At 41.0% G+C, this 15,178-nt stretch overlaps 1 protein-coding gene across 2 annotated transcripts in view; it reads right to left on the reverse strand.

Moving 5' to 3' along the window:
- EXT1 (exostosin glycosyltransferase 1) overlaps positions 1-15,178 on the reverse strand; it is a 322,323-nt gene that overhangs the window by 36,001 nt on the left and 271,144 nt on the right. For both annotated transcript variants that reach the window (XR_009214980.1, XM_032760316.2), the window contains exons 2-4: positions 7,108-7,201; positions 5,443-5,550; positions 215-334 (exon numbers count right to left, since the gene is read on the reverse strand). Coding sequence is in view for 1 of the 2 variants with exons in the window: in XM_032760316.2 (XP_032616207.1) it covers positions 215-334; positions 5,443-5,550; positions 7,108-7,201 (322 nt within the window). In the remaining variant the exon portion in view is untranslated. The remainder of the gene's footprint in view (positions 1-214; positions 335-5,442; positions 5,551-7,107; positions 7,202-15,178) is intronic.

Below are 15,178 nucleotides of genomic sequence, written 5' to 3' on the forward strand. Positions count from 1 at the left end.
CCATGTAGGTTTTCCTTTGTGGAGTTTGTCAGGAATGAGAGTATTTTCTTGGGCATGGCAAAGCAGGTAAAAGAGGTTAACCAATATATCCAAGTACAGGAATCTGGTTTTGCCCCACTGGACCAATCACACATCCCTAATAGCAAAACAGAAGGCTGAGAGAAGTGTATAAAGGACCATTATTCAAGCCCAAGAGCCAAGTGGTCTCACTTACCTCTAGTGTAGTTAATACAATCTTCTCAACTGAAGAAAAATAAGCCTCCCACAAGAATTGTGTCTGCTGTCTAAGTGCTAGGATTTTATCCTGATGAATAGACCTGATTGTAGAAGGAATCTGTAACACAAGGTGAACACATAGGAATTATAACTGTAAAACAAAGAGATGCACTTGATCAAAATAACCCAACTGGGTTAGGCTTTTATTCTTCATAGCATTTGGCTTCTAGCATATAGATCTACTAAAAATCATCAACTCCTAAGTTGAAATGACCTTAAGAAGTGTCAGCTACAAAGAGCACTTACTGAGAATCCACCCCAACGGCCTTTGATGTATGAAAGTTACAGTCCACCTCTAAGATTCAGTAGCAGCTTATCAATTGCTTAGGTTAGTCTATAGTCACAATTGCTGTTTCCAGAAATCCTCGACCTTGCACATGAACAACAAAATTTTACAGAGGAGTAACTATAGGTCTTGGGGAAAGGCCAGAAGACTTTATCTCCTGAGCACTTCTATGATTGGTCACCCCAGGAGCTATAAAATATCTATAAAAGGACTTTTTAGAGAATGTCTATGAGCCTTCCCATCCAACCTGAAGCTAGGGTCAGTCACTTTTATGTGCACATACCTTCTACCTCACCTTTGAGCCTTTCTGCTCCCTATATCTCTCTTTCTGCCTTCAGCCCTTACCCAAGTCTAACTGGATCTCTCGACTGTTCATATATGTTTAGCCATCACTGCTCTCTTCCAGGGTATATAATTTTAAAGGAAGGACCTATATCTTGTTATCCTGCTACACATTTTCAGGTTAGCAGAGTGGCTTTTATATAGTAGTTATTAAGAAATAGGAGGTGAATATAACCATCCGAAGCCACCACAGGGACGTCATTTCTTTTAATGGTAGTATAGCTGAATGGTTAGGCACAGGGGCACAGGAGTCAGAAAGATCAAGGAAGGAGTCTTGCCTCTACCATTTACTACCTGTGCTTTCTTGAATGAGTTAGCTGATTTCTCAGAGACTCAACTTCTTTACTTATAAAGTGGGGATAAAGTACTAAGGTTTTAATGACGATTATATAAGTGCTTAGCACAGTGCCTAAAACATGGAAAACTTAATTAATGTAACTATTATCATTATTGGTATGAGGGTGATGCTATTAAAAGTTAGACCAATTGCTTAATGTCTGCAAGGGAACCTGCTTGGGTCTGGAGCTCTGAAACGTACTTCCTGAGTCTGGTAAGTTTTCTCGCTTGTTCCCTATTTTCACCTACGGTTCAAGGTCTATTTCATTTACGGAGTCTATAGTCTTAAGGGAAGATTCCTTGTGATTAGCAATTGCCCTTTTGTGCTCACCTCTTTCTGCATGCTTGCCTCCATAACATATGACTAATCTGACAGATATGGGAGTCTGGGCAAGAAGGAGAAATGCTCCGTTAGCTGCTTTAATAGGAAAGTTACCCATGACATTTGACTAAGACTGTAACAGAGTTTCCATTGGAGGGGAAGGAAGTGGTAGCACATTTTTTAATTCAACACTCCCCTTAGGAGGAGCAATAAAACAGCTTCACAGTAAGAACAGAAGGAAAAGCTCACTTGGTTTGGCAATGTCCAAAACCAGATACTAAATCTGTGTCCCAAAGTGTATACCTGGATTTGCAACACTGAAGAAACACAGGCAACACGTAAAGGAGAAACACTGGTAGGCAAACATTAGCCTGTAATCAGAGCTCAAGGTCAAATGGGGAAATAAAACATTCTTTGAGAAGGTAGAGAAATCATTCACATCATAGAACCTTTATCAGTCCAAGGAAACTTATTTTTAGTTACTCACTGAGAAAGTTACCTAGATGGCCAAAGATTAGAAAAATATTATCCTGTTAAATTTTCATAATCATACCCTCTTCTAAATGTCAAGAGCTAACTGCTAAGAGTTACATAGGTTGGCATCACTGTTTTATCGTGGCCACGAGGAAACAGTCTATTAGAAAAATGCCTAAGGCTGGGCGCGGTGGCTCACGCCTGTAAACCCAGCACTTTGGGAGGCCGAGGCAGGCAGATCACGAGTTCCGGAGTTCAAGACCAGCCTGGTCAATATGGTGAAACCCCATCTCTACTAAAAATACAAAAATTAGCTGGGCATGGTGGTGTGCATCTGTAATCCCAGCTACTCAGGAGGCTGAGGCAGAAGAATTGCTTGAACCGGGAGGCAGAGGTTGCAGTGGGCCGAGATTGCACCGCTGCACTCCAGCCTGGGTGACAGAGCAAGACTATCTTAAAAAAAAAAAAAGAAAAAGAAAAGAAAAATGCCTAAAGCTATTATTGCTGTATAGTCTCCAGAAAATTGAGTCTGCTGTGGTTATGAAAGGAGAAAAGGAATATCACAGACTCACCTACCAATGCTGTTCCCCTCTCTTAAATAAGATGCATCTTCATCTTACTAAATCAAGTGCAATGTATTCTACCGGCTTGTGATATGATACAAGTGTCTGACAGCACTCTGCAAAGTGCTCTGGAAGACAACTCCAGTTGATTGAAAAGACAGAGTTCCAAGTTTTAATGGCATTTGGCTATTGGTTATTAATCTGCTTGTCCTGAGAGACAGGTATGGGAAAGTGATAAATTAATTCCAATTTGGCTGGATTGTTTCGGAAGTTGCCGAGCTCAATGAAGTCTTAATAAAAGGTCATGTATGGTAGCAAAACAAATGGAATGCACCAGAATAGATACAAGAAAGTCACATTAAGCGCTCTTGGTGACATGATGACAAGAATATATGCAAATAAAAACATCCCAGCTGTTCTAAAACAGGAAATGAAAAATTGCAACATAACAAAAAAACATTTCCCAGAGCAGATATTTGGGCTAGGTGCCAACTCTTTAAAACTATTGTTAATGATAGTACACAGTTGCTGCTCAATATGGAGGCAGCTGTGCAAAGACAGACTGAATATGAGAGGGGAAAAACACCAGCAAGTCTGGGTGGGTGGGGGTGACAAAAATCAAAATCTTTAGGGTCAAGCCAAAAAGTTGCTTCAGAAGGTGAAATGCCCATCAAGTTTGGTGAAATGGTAGAAACTGGACAAGTGGCTGGGCGTGGTGGCTCACGCCTGTAATCCCAGCACTTTGGGAGGCTGAGGCAGGTGGATCACAAGGTCAGGAGTTCAAGATCAGCCTGGCCAACATGGTGAAACACCATCACTACTAAAAATACAAAAATTAGCCGAGTGTGGTGGCAGGCACTTGTAATCCCAGCTACTCGGGAGGCTGAGGCAAAAGAATCGCTTAAACCAGGGAGGCGGAGGTTGCAGTGAGCTGAGATCATGCCGTGGCATTCCAGCCTGAGTGACAGAGCAAGACTCCATCTCAAAACAAAAAAAGAAAAGAAAAAAAAAAGAAACTGCACAACCACAATTAAGTATCCTAAAATGCGCTCCATACCAAAGACAAACTTTCAATTTGTTCACATCAAATTCATGGGAGCATTGGTATATAAAAGGAAAATTATGGGTGGCGTTTTTTATTCCCTGTATTTCTCAAATTTCTTTTAATGATCATGTATTATTTTTAAAATAACATTTGAAAAAGGAAGAAAAAAGGCTACATGGACAAGCACAACATGCATCACTCTCGTTTGGCTTTTCATGAATAAATGATTTTGGCATACACTATCTCTGCATGGGGAAAACTCTTCCTTGGTGTCTCCGCAAGGACTTCTTTTCCTTAAGGAATCACAGTGGGAAATCATTGACATAATAGTGGCCCTTCCACACAAACTCCAGACCCCTTTCTCAATGAACACCTAAGAAATTAAGTTGTATTCAGGGCAGAATAACTTATCTCCCCAAAAAACAGATTCTGCCACATTCCTCCTTTGTTTCTGAGATCCTAGGGACCACGGAGATCACAAACTGAGTACCAGACAGAAGGAATGTTTCAGGAGCTGTGGTCACTTTAGTTTGCTTAACCCATGGGTCTCTCAGTTACAGTTAGTTCATTTGTTATTTTAGGGAAGGTGCTGTATTACTTTACCAGTCAGCTAACAGACTGGGCAGCAGCACGGAAGCAGAATCAACAACAGACTTAGAGGCCGGGTGCGGTGGCTCACGCCTGTAATTCCAGCACTTTGGGAGGCTGAGATGGGTGAATCACCTGAGGTTAGGAGTTCGAGAACAGCATGACCAACACGGTGAAATCCCGTCTCTACTAAAAATACAAAAATTAGCCAGGCGTGGTGGTGTGCATCTGTATTCCCAGCTACTCGGGAGGCTGAGGCAGGAGAATCACTTGAACCTGGGAGGCGGAGGTTGCAGTGAGCAGAGATCACACCATTGCACTCCAGCCTGGGCGACAGAGTGAGACTCTGTCTCAAAACACACACACACACACACACACACACACACACACACACACACACACAGACTTAGAAACTCAATTTAATGAATATCCAAAAACTAAAAGGGCAAAGACACTAAAAAAAATTCTACAAATATTTATGGTAATTCAAAGATAAAGTATATGGTACAATAAAAGAAAAACATTAAAGTTCTATAATTTTAGAAGAAAAGAGCACGGCAACTTGTGTTGATCCTAAAATATGAATATACAAAGGGCTTTAGAAATCCTTAGTAATTTTTTAAAAAATAATACATGATCATTCCTGCCCTTAGATTTCTCTGTGAGTATTGTAACCCCCTCCCTAGGCAGCTCTTGAGCAGTTCAAAGTTTTATTAGGGGCTGCTCATTTAAATATACATCCTAAAGATAACACTCGCTCAGACACCCAGACTGGATCATTTGAGGAATGATAACACTAATTACAAGAACAAGCCCTAGAGACCTCTCTCTTTCTGAAAATTAATCTGAAGGCAAGTGCAGAAACAGAGGAAAAGAATATGAAACAGTAGGGCAGAATAAAAACTTTCTGGTAATATTTCTAAAAATTCTGGTTATTGAAAGGGGTGGAGATCCACTTCTCCTTGAAAATCAAAGCTCCCATTCTTTACCTGCAACTTCTTTTCAGAATATATTCTGGGGACCTGGGCAGATTTTGTTGGAAAGTGAACAATGTCATATTAAATGACTTCATATTCACCATGACACAGGTAATTTTCTCCTGATAAAATTTCTTTTATGCAGCTGACCTTTTGGATTCATCTTCTTTGAAAGTTTGGACGCGGGCAGCAATAATCTGCTGATGTGTTGAAGGCCACAGCCCCTTCCTTACCTGTAATAACAATCTCTCATCGCCTATGACGGCAGCTTGGTTCCAATTAATCACTTCAGAGAATGGCAACTCCCATCCATTGCTGAGCATCACAGGGACGCAGGCAGCCTAAGCAAAAAAGGGGACTTCGTGAATGTGAGGAAAGCGACAGCAGAAGCTGTTCCAATCAGAGGTGAAATCAGTACAAATTCAATGACTGGCATTTTTGACACTGCATGAATCCTGGACTGCCTAGGCCAGAAGGAAAGGAAGCTTTTATGAGTTATCAAGTCACACGAAGGTTGTACGTATCCAGACTAGATTTTAATATTTGCAAGTCTTGCCCTAGAATGCTAAAACCCCATTTCTATTCTAGTAGATGGTTTGGCTGACCTTACTTCCACAGAGACGACTGGCCTTGCTGGAGAAGTTTTTATTGACGTAACAAAAGCTCGCACCAACAAAATCTGAGTATAGAACCAACCTTGAGTATAAACGGTCTGGTCAATGTAACTCCCACAAGTCCACGTGCAAAGTGGTTTACCCCAATGTCATGAGCAACAAAGAGCAGAATGGAGCTCAGCATTCCTATGTAGCAGTTCATTGACTTAACCAGTATAGAGTGTTCACATTTCCCTTGCTCTGCAAACACGTAAACCAGAACTTTGTTCCTTTCAGTGTGGAGTGATCTAAACCACAGTCATACCAATTTATGGTCTGCGCTGGGAAATAAACAGCCAAGAAACACTAGGTTAATAACAAAATACTGATTCCAAATAACTCATAATCCAAATCAGCGAACAATTTTTCTTTATGCAACATCCCAGGAGGCTACAAGAACATTAGTGATGGCATGCTATGCAGAACACACACAGACAGCAACTTGGAAAAGGCATTCCAGGGAAGGAAGCTCTTCTGTTGGAGGGCATGACAGAATGATTTGCAGTTAAGATGGCAGAGATAAGAAGTTATGAGGCACTGCAGCAAAAGCACAGATTTAGGCATGGTGCAGGGCATAGAGGAGGAAAGGACATAGCAGCAAAGGGTCAAGGAATGGAGGATGAGAGAGGTTGAGGGCATGCTTTCTCTCTGCAATCAAAGAAGGCTGGTTGCAACTTCCAGGTGGGAAATGTGGATGACTGTCTCAAGAGGACATTTCTGCAGAGTGAGGTTGATGAGCTGAGAAACTCCCACCACAAAGGCTCCAGGGCTGGAGCCAGGACCTCTGAACTGCAGAGCCTTGGAAGAGCTGGATCATCTGAGTAGTACCACCACGCTGGGGATCATTCTCAAAATTTAAAGGAACTGAGAGACAATGAAGATGCAGGCAGAAAAGACAATTTTGCTTTTAGAGAGTACCACGAATAAAGGGAAAGGGTAGGGCTGCTTTTTAGAGTCCAGCTAGGCTGCCTGGTAGGCCAAGTTGGCAATCAGATTTGCCTTCTGTTTCTAAACATGACCCAGAAGAATCCACCATTTAATTTCTTACATCTAAAATTACTGAGTAAATCCTCCCTCCACCCCCTACTTTTCAAAAATATTTTAGATTTTCTTGAAAATATTTTCAGATCCTCAAGGGAAACCACACCTTCTCTTTAGCTATCCCAGGAGAGGTGATAATGTTAAACCCACTTAATCTGGCTTCGGTCCTCAGCCCTATGCTGGGAAGGCTCCAGGGCCTCTTACCTGCAAAGCCTCCAGGAATCTGAAGGACCCAAGCCTGCGACCACGAGGAACCAGACAGAAAGTGGCATTGTGCAGCATTTCCCGATAATCATACCTAGAAAGAGAAGAGGAGGAATCAGCAAATGAAGACCCATTGCGAACGTGGGGATATTGACCATAGGTGGGCGCTCATGTGCGTGAATTTACACAAAGCAACTCGGGAAAGCCACCAGCAGGCAGCTCTCACTTTTCCATTTTGAGGAAGGAGGTTGGGTTGCTGCATGAAGAGCAAACATGAATCATCATGTTGGACAAAGCAATTAGGATCCCTTTTGCAAGCAGTATATATAAAGACAAGTCTGATTGTTCTGGCAACAATCTGGTTTGCCCAGTCTTTGCTTCCAAAATCAGATTTTTGAGTCTTGATAAAATATGTTGCCCCAGAGGCTTAAAAAGAAGAAGAGAAAATTACTGGTGCTTCTCCTTCTCCTTTAACAATATGGCATTCAGCAAAACTAAGACTGTTCTTGTTCCCCACCCCTTCAAAACCATGCTATTAAAAACTATTCAGAAAACCTCAATCACAAGCACAGAACAACATTTGTCTTCTCCTTCAAGATGGAGTTTCTACACTTAACCAAGAACATTCAGTTACCTAGGAAAAATATTCCTGTTTAAGAACGGCTGACATAACTTACGGGAGAGAGAGGAGGTGAGAGAGAAGGATGCTAGCCTAATAAAGGGAAGAAAAGAATAACGAGAAAAGAAAAGAAAAGAAAAACCTGAAATAGTAGGGTGTACGGGAAACTGGTCTACAGAAGAGATGAGTTTCTTTTACTCAAATACCATTTAAAGATATTACATTGTTTTTGCTTTTCAAAAAAACATACAAAATATGAGTGTTGCCTGTCTCTTTATGCCAGTGAAGTTTAAGAAAGATAAAAAGCATTTCATTTTGTTTAGGACTGTCACTTTTAAAGTGATTACCACAAACACATTCCTACATAGGCAGTTTCAAGTATATTATGAGTTTAAGAAAACTTGGGAAAGTAGAGATGGCTCATGTCCTGTAAAGGCCCCGATTCTCAGAGCCAAGATGAAATCACTCTCATTTTTCAAGAGCTTCCAATGCTGAGCAGACAGGTGTGACTTTGACAGTAGCATATGTCACCACCATTTTCTGACTCTAATAGTCTAATTTAATCATAGCCTAAAGGCACTGAATTCTTCCCTCTTCTTTTTGGGTATATTGGTATATACATTTATATTTTTAAAGTCCACATCTATTTTTATATTCTCATACAAACTAGGCATACGGGAGTAAGCCAATTTCCAATTATAAACCCGTCATTAAGAAGAGACATCATGCAAAGGACCATTTGCTTAAACAAGCGTGTACAACTAATTTGCACAAGAAAAGGTCACCGTGAATGGATTAAGATTATCTCCATTGAGAGTAAAAATTTTCTAAAACCCTTGCTGCATTAATTAAATTGCAAAATAGACTTCAAAGTAAAAAAGATTTTTAAGAAAGCTTGAATTTAGTTAAATACAAAAAAAAAATTAGATGGTAGTGATTTCTTCTTCCTCACCAAACACAGGAAAATGGTTGACAAATATCTTCAAGTTCAAATGTTGATAATGTTTTAATCTCTGCCTAATAGATGGAGCAGACAGAAATATGTACACACACACATACACACTCACAAAAATATGTGCATAAAGTTTAAGCTGATTTTTTTTTTAATACAGAAAGGTCGAATATACTTCAGACTCCAAATAAGTGCCCAGAATAGAAACCCCTGAGGGACTAGCACAGAAGGTCCCACATCCTCATCATTAGCCTACTAAAAATGTAAAATCCTATTAATGATCTGCATTGTAACAAGTTTCAAAGTTCCTAGTTGCAGAATTTACTTTGGGGAATGTGTGGAGGAAGAGGAAGGGCAGAAAACTTATAGGAAAAATTCAAATGACAGTTATAGTGGGTTGCTTAAACGGTTATATAGAAGGACTATTTGCTGACATAGCAAGTAAGGTTGAAATGCTCGAAGCTTGTATTCCTTCACATAATAGGTAATAGGAGCTGTGGGAAGAATACCCTTGCAGGAGTTAGGAAACCACTAGGTAGCTGTGAGACTTAATAAAATCCATGAGTTTTCTATCTCTTTCCTCATCTGCAAAATGAACTAGTTGGGCTAGATGACTATAGATTCAGTTTTAATACTTGATTATTCTTTATCTTATCATTTTTAGGTAAGAAAGAGGAATGTCCTTTGAGAATATCCCACTGCTTAGGTGTCCATACCCATTATATGTATATGTATATGTGCACAATTCCATACCCATATATGTGTGTATATGTATATACATATGTATCTGTTCATATGTATGCAGTGCATGTCTAACATATGTGTGTATTCACATAGAGGCTCATACAGAACACATACACTCATACCTTAGAACAATGATTTTCATTCAGATTTCTATGCATGCTCAGCCTGAGAACCACCCTCTCTCTTCTGCTCTCTGGACAGTGAGTCTATGAATTACTAACATGTTCTACCTGAAGGAAGAATGATGCCCCACAAGTGGGCAGACAACAATTCTAGTTTGACCACATGCTTGGTCCTCTCCTACTCAGTCCACTGTGATGCTCTTTCACACTGCACATCAACCTCCTTGCAGATGCTTAAATCCACTCATTTATTCATTCATTCTTTCAAGAAATACTATGTTTCAGACACTGTCCCGTTTCAACAGATGGAGTCCAGAGAAGGTCTTCTCTAGTTGCTGGAGCTACCAAAGAAGCAACTTGACAATGAGAAAATGCTGATGAGATGAAAATTTAAGATATAAACATCTCCTGGGAGTATTTGCATTACAAGAGGAGATTATAGAAGGCCCACCTTCCAGAAGAAACACAAAGAACTCTGTGGCCACTCTCCCCAGCAAAACAACAATTTAGTAACAATCATAAAAACATTTTAAGTCTCTGAGAATTGTCCTAAGGGGATAATGACAAATAGAGAAACAGTCATTCAGGAAAATCTACCAAATCTTGGCAAGAACCATGAGAGTCTGTGGCATCTGGTCCCTGACCTGTTCCATGACCAACCCCTACTAGCTCTGCCTTACAGGAGCTTTACTCTGGGGCAGTGCAGTCAGGAAGGCTGGGCTCTCCATCCCCCCAGGTCCCATCAAGAAAGTAAAAAAGAGCCTACAGAAAGAGAGAACCACCGGGCATGGTGGTTCACGCCTGTAATCCCAGCCCTTTGGGAGGCCGAGGCAGGCAGATCACCTGAGGTCAGGAGATTGAAACCAGCCTGGCCAACATGGTGTAACCTCATCTCTACTAAAAATACAAAATTAGCCGGGCATGGTGGCACATGCCTGTAATCCCAGCTACTTGGGAGGCTGAGGAAGAAGAATCACTTGAAACTGGGAGGCGGAGGTTGCAGTGAGCCAAGATAGTGCCATTGCACTCCAGCGTGGGCAACAAGAGCCAAACTCCATCTCAAAAAAAAAAAGAAAAAAGAAAGGGAGAACGTATTTGCCAATTTTATATATATGATAAGGGACTTTCATCTAGAATACATAAAGAACTCTTCTGACTCAACAATAAAAAGACAAATAATCCAATTTTAAAAGAGGCTAAGGATTTGAATAAACATTTTTCCAAAGAAGACACACAAAGTGCCGATAAACACATGAAAAGATATTCAACATCAATAGTCATTAGGGAAAAGCAAATCAAAACTACAATGAGATACCACTTTACACCCACTGGGATGGCTATAAGCAAAAGGAAAGATGAGAGCAAGTGCTGATGAGGATGTAAAGAGATTAGAGCCCTTCATACATTTCTAGCAGGAAGGTAAAACAGTGCAGCCACTTTGGAAAATAGTTTGGCAGTTCCTTTTCAAACTAAAAATGAACTTACCATATGACCCAGTAATTGCACTCTTGGGCATGTATCACAGAGAAATGGAGACTTATTTTCACGCAGAAACTTGTCCACGAATGTTCACAGCAGTTTTGTCTGTAATAACCTCAAACTGGAGACTACCCAAATGTCCTTCAATGTGTGAACGATTCAACAAATTGTGGTACATCCATAGCCTACAATACTTCTCAGCAATAAAGTGGGACAAACTATTGATACACACGACAACTTCAAGGAAATTATGCTGCATTAAAAAGTCACCCTCAAAAGTGTACATACTGTTGAATCCCTTCTATATGACATTCCTGAAATCACATGTTATAGGGATAAAGAACACTTAGAGGTTGCCATTGGTTAGGGGTACGGGGAAAGACAGGGAGACTTGACAGGTCAAATGGGGGCACACAATATTTTAAGATGGACTAATTCTCCCTCGTTTCTTATGTTTAGAAATGTGAATCACATAATCACACACTACTTAAAAGAAACATATGATATCCTAAGCAAGAAGGTAAGTAGGTGAGGGAGACAACTAACCCCAGATAATTCGCCGCTCTAATAATTGGTTTTGCTACCCTTTTCAGATGGGCATTAGGTTCCCCACGTGTAGGTAAAGAAGGACAAAAGGTAGAAGAGTTTTCACAAATGACTACAAAGAAAAATGCAATAAAAATGACACAACCTTGAATTTAACCTAGACACTAGTACCACTCTATGGCCATAATAATTTTATACTTAAAGTTGTGTTGAACAATGTATGGGATGCACCCCATTTAAAATGGACTATGCAATAATGCACAACTGAAGCCCTGCCCCTCTGTAGGAAACACATTTTTGCTGGCAGCCATTCTGTGCAACAGGGAAAGATGGGGAGTGTAGCATAGAGCAGGGGTTCTCAAAGTGTGTTCTCCCAATCAGTGGCAACATCTGCACCATCTGGGAACTTGGTAGAAATGCAAATTCGCAGCCTCACCCAAACCTGCTGAATCAGAAACTCCGGGGGAAGAGCCTAGAATTCTGTGTTTTAACAAGCCCTCCAGATAATTATGATGCACCCTAAATTTTGAGAACCACTGGCACCATAGTTAAGAGCTTAGTAATTAAAAGCTTAGTGGTTAGGCAGCTTTAGACACAGCCAAACCTGGGTTCGAATTCCAGCTTTTCAATTTATAAACTGAGTAACCTTGAGAAAGTTATTTAATTTGTTTAATCCTAGTGTCTTGGTTGGCAAAATGGGGATAATACTTATACTGTGAGGATTAAGTGATACATTTTAACCAAAGCACGAGCATATTATAAGCAAACCATAAAAGGTAGCTATTATCATTATGACTGAAGGAAGATAACAGAACATAATGGAAAACATAGTCAGCTTCAAGTTAGAAAATCTGGGCTGAGGAATTTGGGTTCTTGATCTACCACTTCCTGCGTAACCCCAGCAAATCATTCAACTTCTCCAAACCTCAAAGTTGTGAAGATCGAATGAAATCATGTACATTGAATATAAATGGCAAAGCACTACGCAATTGCAAGTTATTATGGTAAATTATGTCAGAATAAGAGGGATATAAACATTTTTAAAAACCCTAGTAACAATTAAAAAGAATGAAAACTATACCAGTATCCCAAAGACAGAGCCAAGAGACAAATGTGGAACAGACCCTTTAAAGTAAAATGGAAACAGAAGCTGTGAATCACAACAGAACAGCAGCTTCTAATTGAAGGCTTTTGCCTTATTATCAAAAGCTACATAGACAAGGATGTTGCTGTTGCACTGTGCTCACAGGTCCTCCTGTGGCTCCCACCATCTCTCTGTAGCATGCATAGTTGCCAAGTGAACCTGCTTTTTGCTAACCAAAGATGATAGGGAAGAAACAAGTGATCCAGCCTCTCATCTCTGTACTCACACAATTCTAGTCTCCCCATGATGTTGTCCCAGTTTGTCTCAAGTATTTATTTATAAAGTAACTTAACATCTACAGCTGATCTATTCCTTCCAGTCCCCATCCTCATAAGTAATTAATCTTTGCTTATACCCAAGTTTGAATAACGCCCCTTAAGAAAAAAAGAAAGAAAATAAAAATAATTTATGACTGTCGTAGTTCTCTAAAGTGCATGGGGATGAGAGAAATGAAATTAACATCCTTTGAGCACCTCCTTGTGCCTTTTTCATTCATTCACCAAGCATTAGTTGAATGTCTACCATGTGTCAGGCACTCTTCAGGGAGCTCACTGCCCAGAATAAACAACATGTGTTATCAAATGATGATTAGTCAGTGAGAGGAGTGCTAGGATTGGACATGAGGTAGAGGTGGGGGTTATACAGAGAAGAGAAGCAATGGCCACATGTAGGCAGGGAGGCCTCCTGGAGGAAGCGAGACCCTGAGCTAAATCTTAAAGGATGAACAAGAAGCAACCAGGAACAGGGGTAGGAGGAGGCGATGGGAATTTCTGGGGGTAGAGATAGCATAGCAGGAACAAAGGCACCAAGGTGAGAGAAACCACCCAGTTTGGGGAGAAGGTATGGGGGTGCAGGCTGCTGTTACTGGTGGGTTCCCACTAGGAAGGCTTTATATGACATCTCCTAGAGCTCAGAGATGATCCCTTGCAGGTGATCGGGGTGTCACTGAAGGGCTTAACCAGAATGACACGTTACCAATGGTGTGCTCAGGACTTTATGTAACCCAGCTTCATAGAGAAGCAATGAAGTTCAGACACCTCAAAAACCCTTCCAATGCAGGTCACAGCTAGGAACAGCCAGCCTGTGTTCCAACTCCCGGATTTCTCATTCTAAATCCCATTTTCTTTTCATTACATCATATTACCTCCTTGATCAGCCCATACAACATGCAGTGTCTAAAACTGACATGTCTTATGAAGCCAGGTCCTAAGCAGTTCACCTAGTTTCAAGCATGGGCTATTCGTTGCCAATTTAAAAGGGCTATTTCTCTCCCACTCAAAACTTTACCCCAGATCACTACCAAGAGTTCAGTTTAAGAAGGTACTCTGTCATTTATTTACTAACCATGTTGCCTTAGACCCTTCCTTGGCCTTTACAGGTTTAACAGTTTAAAATTTCAATTACTATTATTATTATTATTATTATTATTATTATTATTGAGACAAGATCTTGCTCTGTCACCCAGGCTGCAGTGCAGTGGTGAGATCACAGTTCACTGCAGCCCCAACCTCCTGGGCTCAGGCAATCCTCCTGTCTCAGCCTCCTGAGTAGCTGGGACTACAGGCATGTATCACCAAGTCAAGCTAATTTTTAAACTTTTTGTAGAGAGGGGGTCTCACTTTGTTACTCAGGCTGGTCTTGACCTCCTGGGCTCAAGCGATCCTCCTACCTCAGCCTCTCAAAGTGGTGGGATTACAGGAGTGAGCCACCATACCTGGCCTAAAATTTCAGTTATTTTTGAGAAAACTCTGAAGTTTACAGCATGCAATAGTATGGAATTGCCCAAGGCAAAGATTTGAACTGAGAAACGTATATAAGTGGGAACCAATCTTTTAGCTGGAAAATGGGTCCAACTGGCCACTGTTCCATCTCAATTAGGTGACTTGAAAACATAGAACATGGAAAAGTATAGGTCCCTGGTGTCTTTGAGAATTCTCTGGACTTAAGGAGCCACAGTTTCTCCATGACACCTACTCTCACAGAGTCTCTGTGCACATAAATGAGCTGCTATAGTACAAACGAGCTATGCAAATGTGCAGTGCTAGGCTCTGGGCCTGGCTGACCAGGCTGGCTGCAGCTGCAGGGATGCTCAGCGTCCCCCAGCAGGAAGGCACTCGCTACTTGGAGGTGGTACAATTCCTTACTCAAGAAAGTTTTTTGCCTTGAGCATTGCCTGCTGTTACAACTGCCACACCGCTCCCCACCTCCCCAGTCATGCCAAGGATTAAGAATTTATTTCCTTGTGACGCTCCTCAGTCTGAGGCTGCTGATCCCAAGCTGTCCACTGCAGAGAGCAATGTGCGGCTAAAACCAGGGCCAGGAATTTATATTCATCCTTTCACACTTCTTGGCTTTCCACAGAAGACAGTCTCCTTTTCACGTCCATATAAAATCCATTTCAACATAGGGAAGGGAGGCAGATAACATTTTGTGGGCTGGGGCTAAGGTGTGAAATCCCTATGGGA

This window comes from Hylobates moloch, unplaced genomic scaffold, assembly GCF_009828535.3.
Source record: "Hylobates moloch isolate HMO894 unplaced genomic scaffold, HMol_V3 SCAFFOLD_9, whole genome shotgun sequence".
Classification (NCBI taxonomy): Eukaryota; Metazoa; Chordata; class Mammalia; order Primates; family Hylobatidae; genus Hylobates; species Hylobates moloch.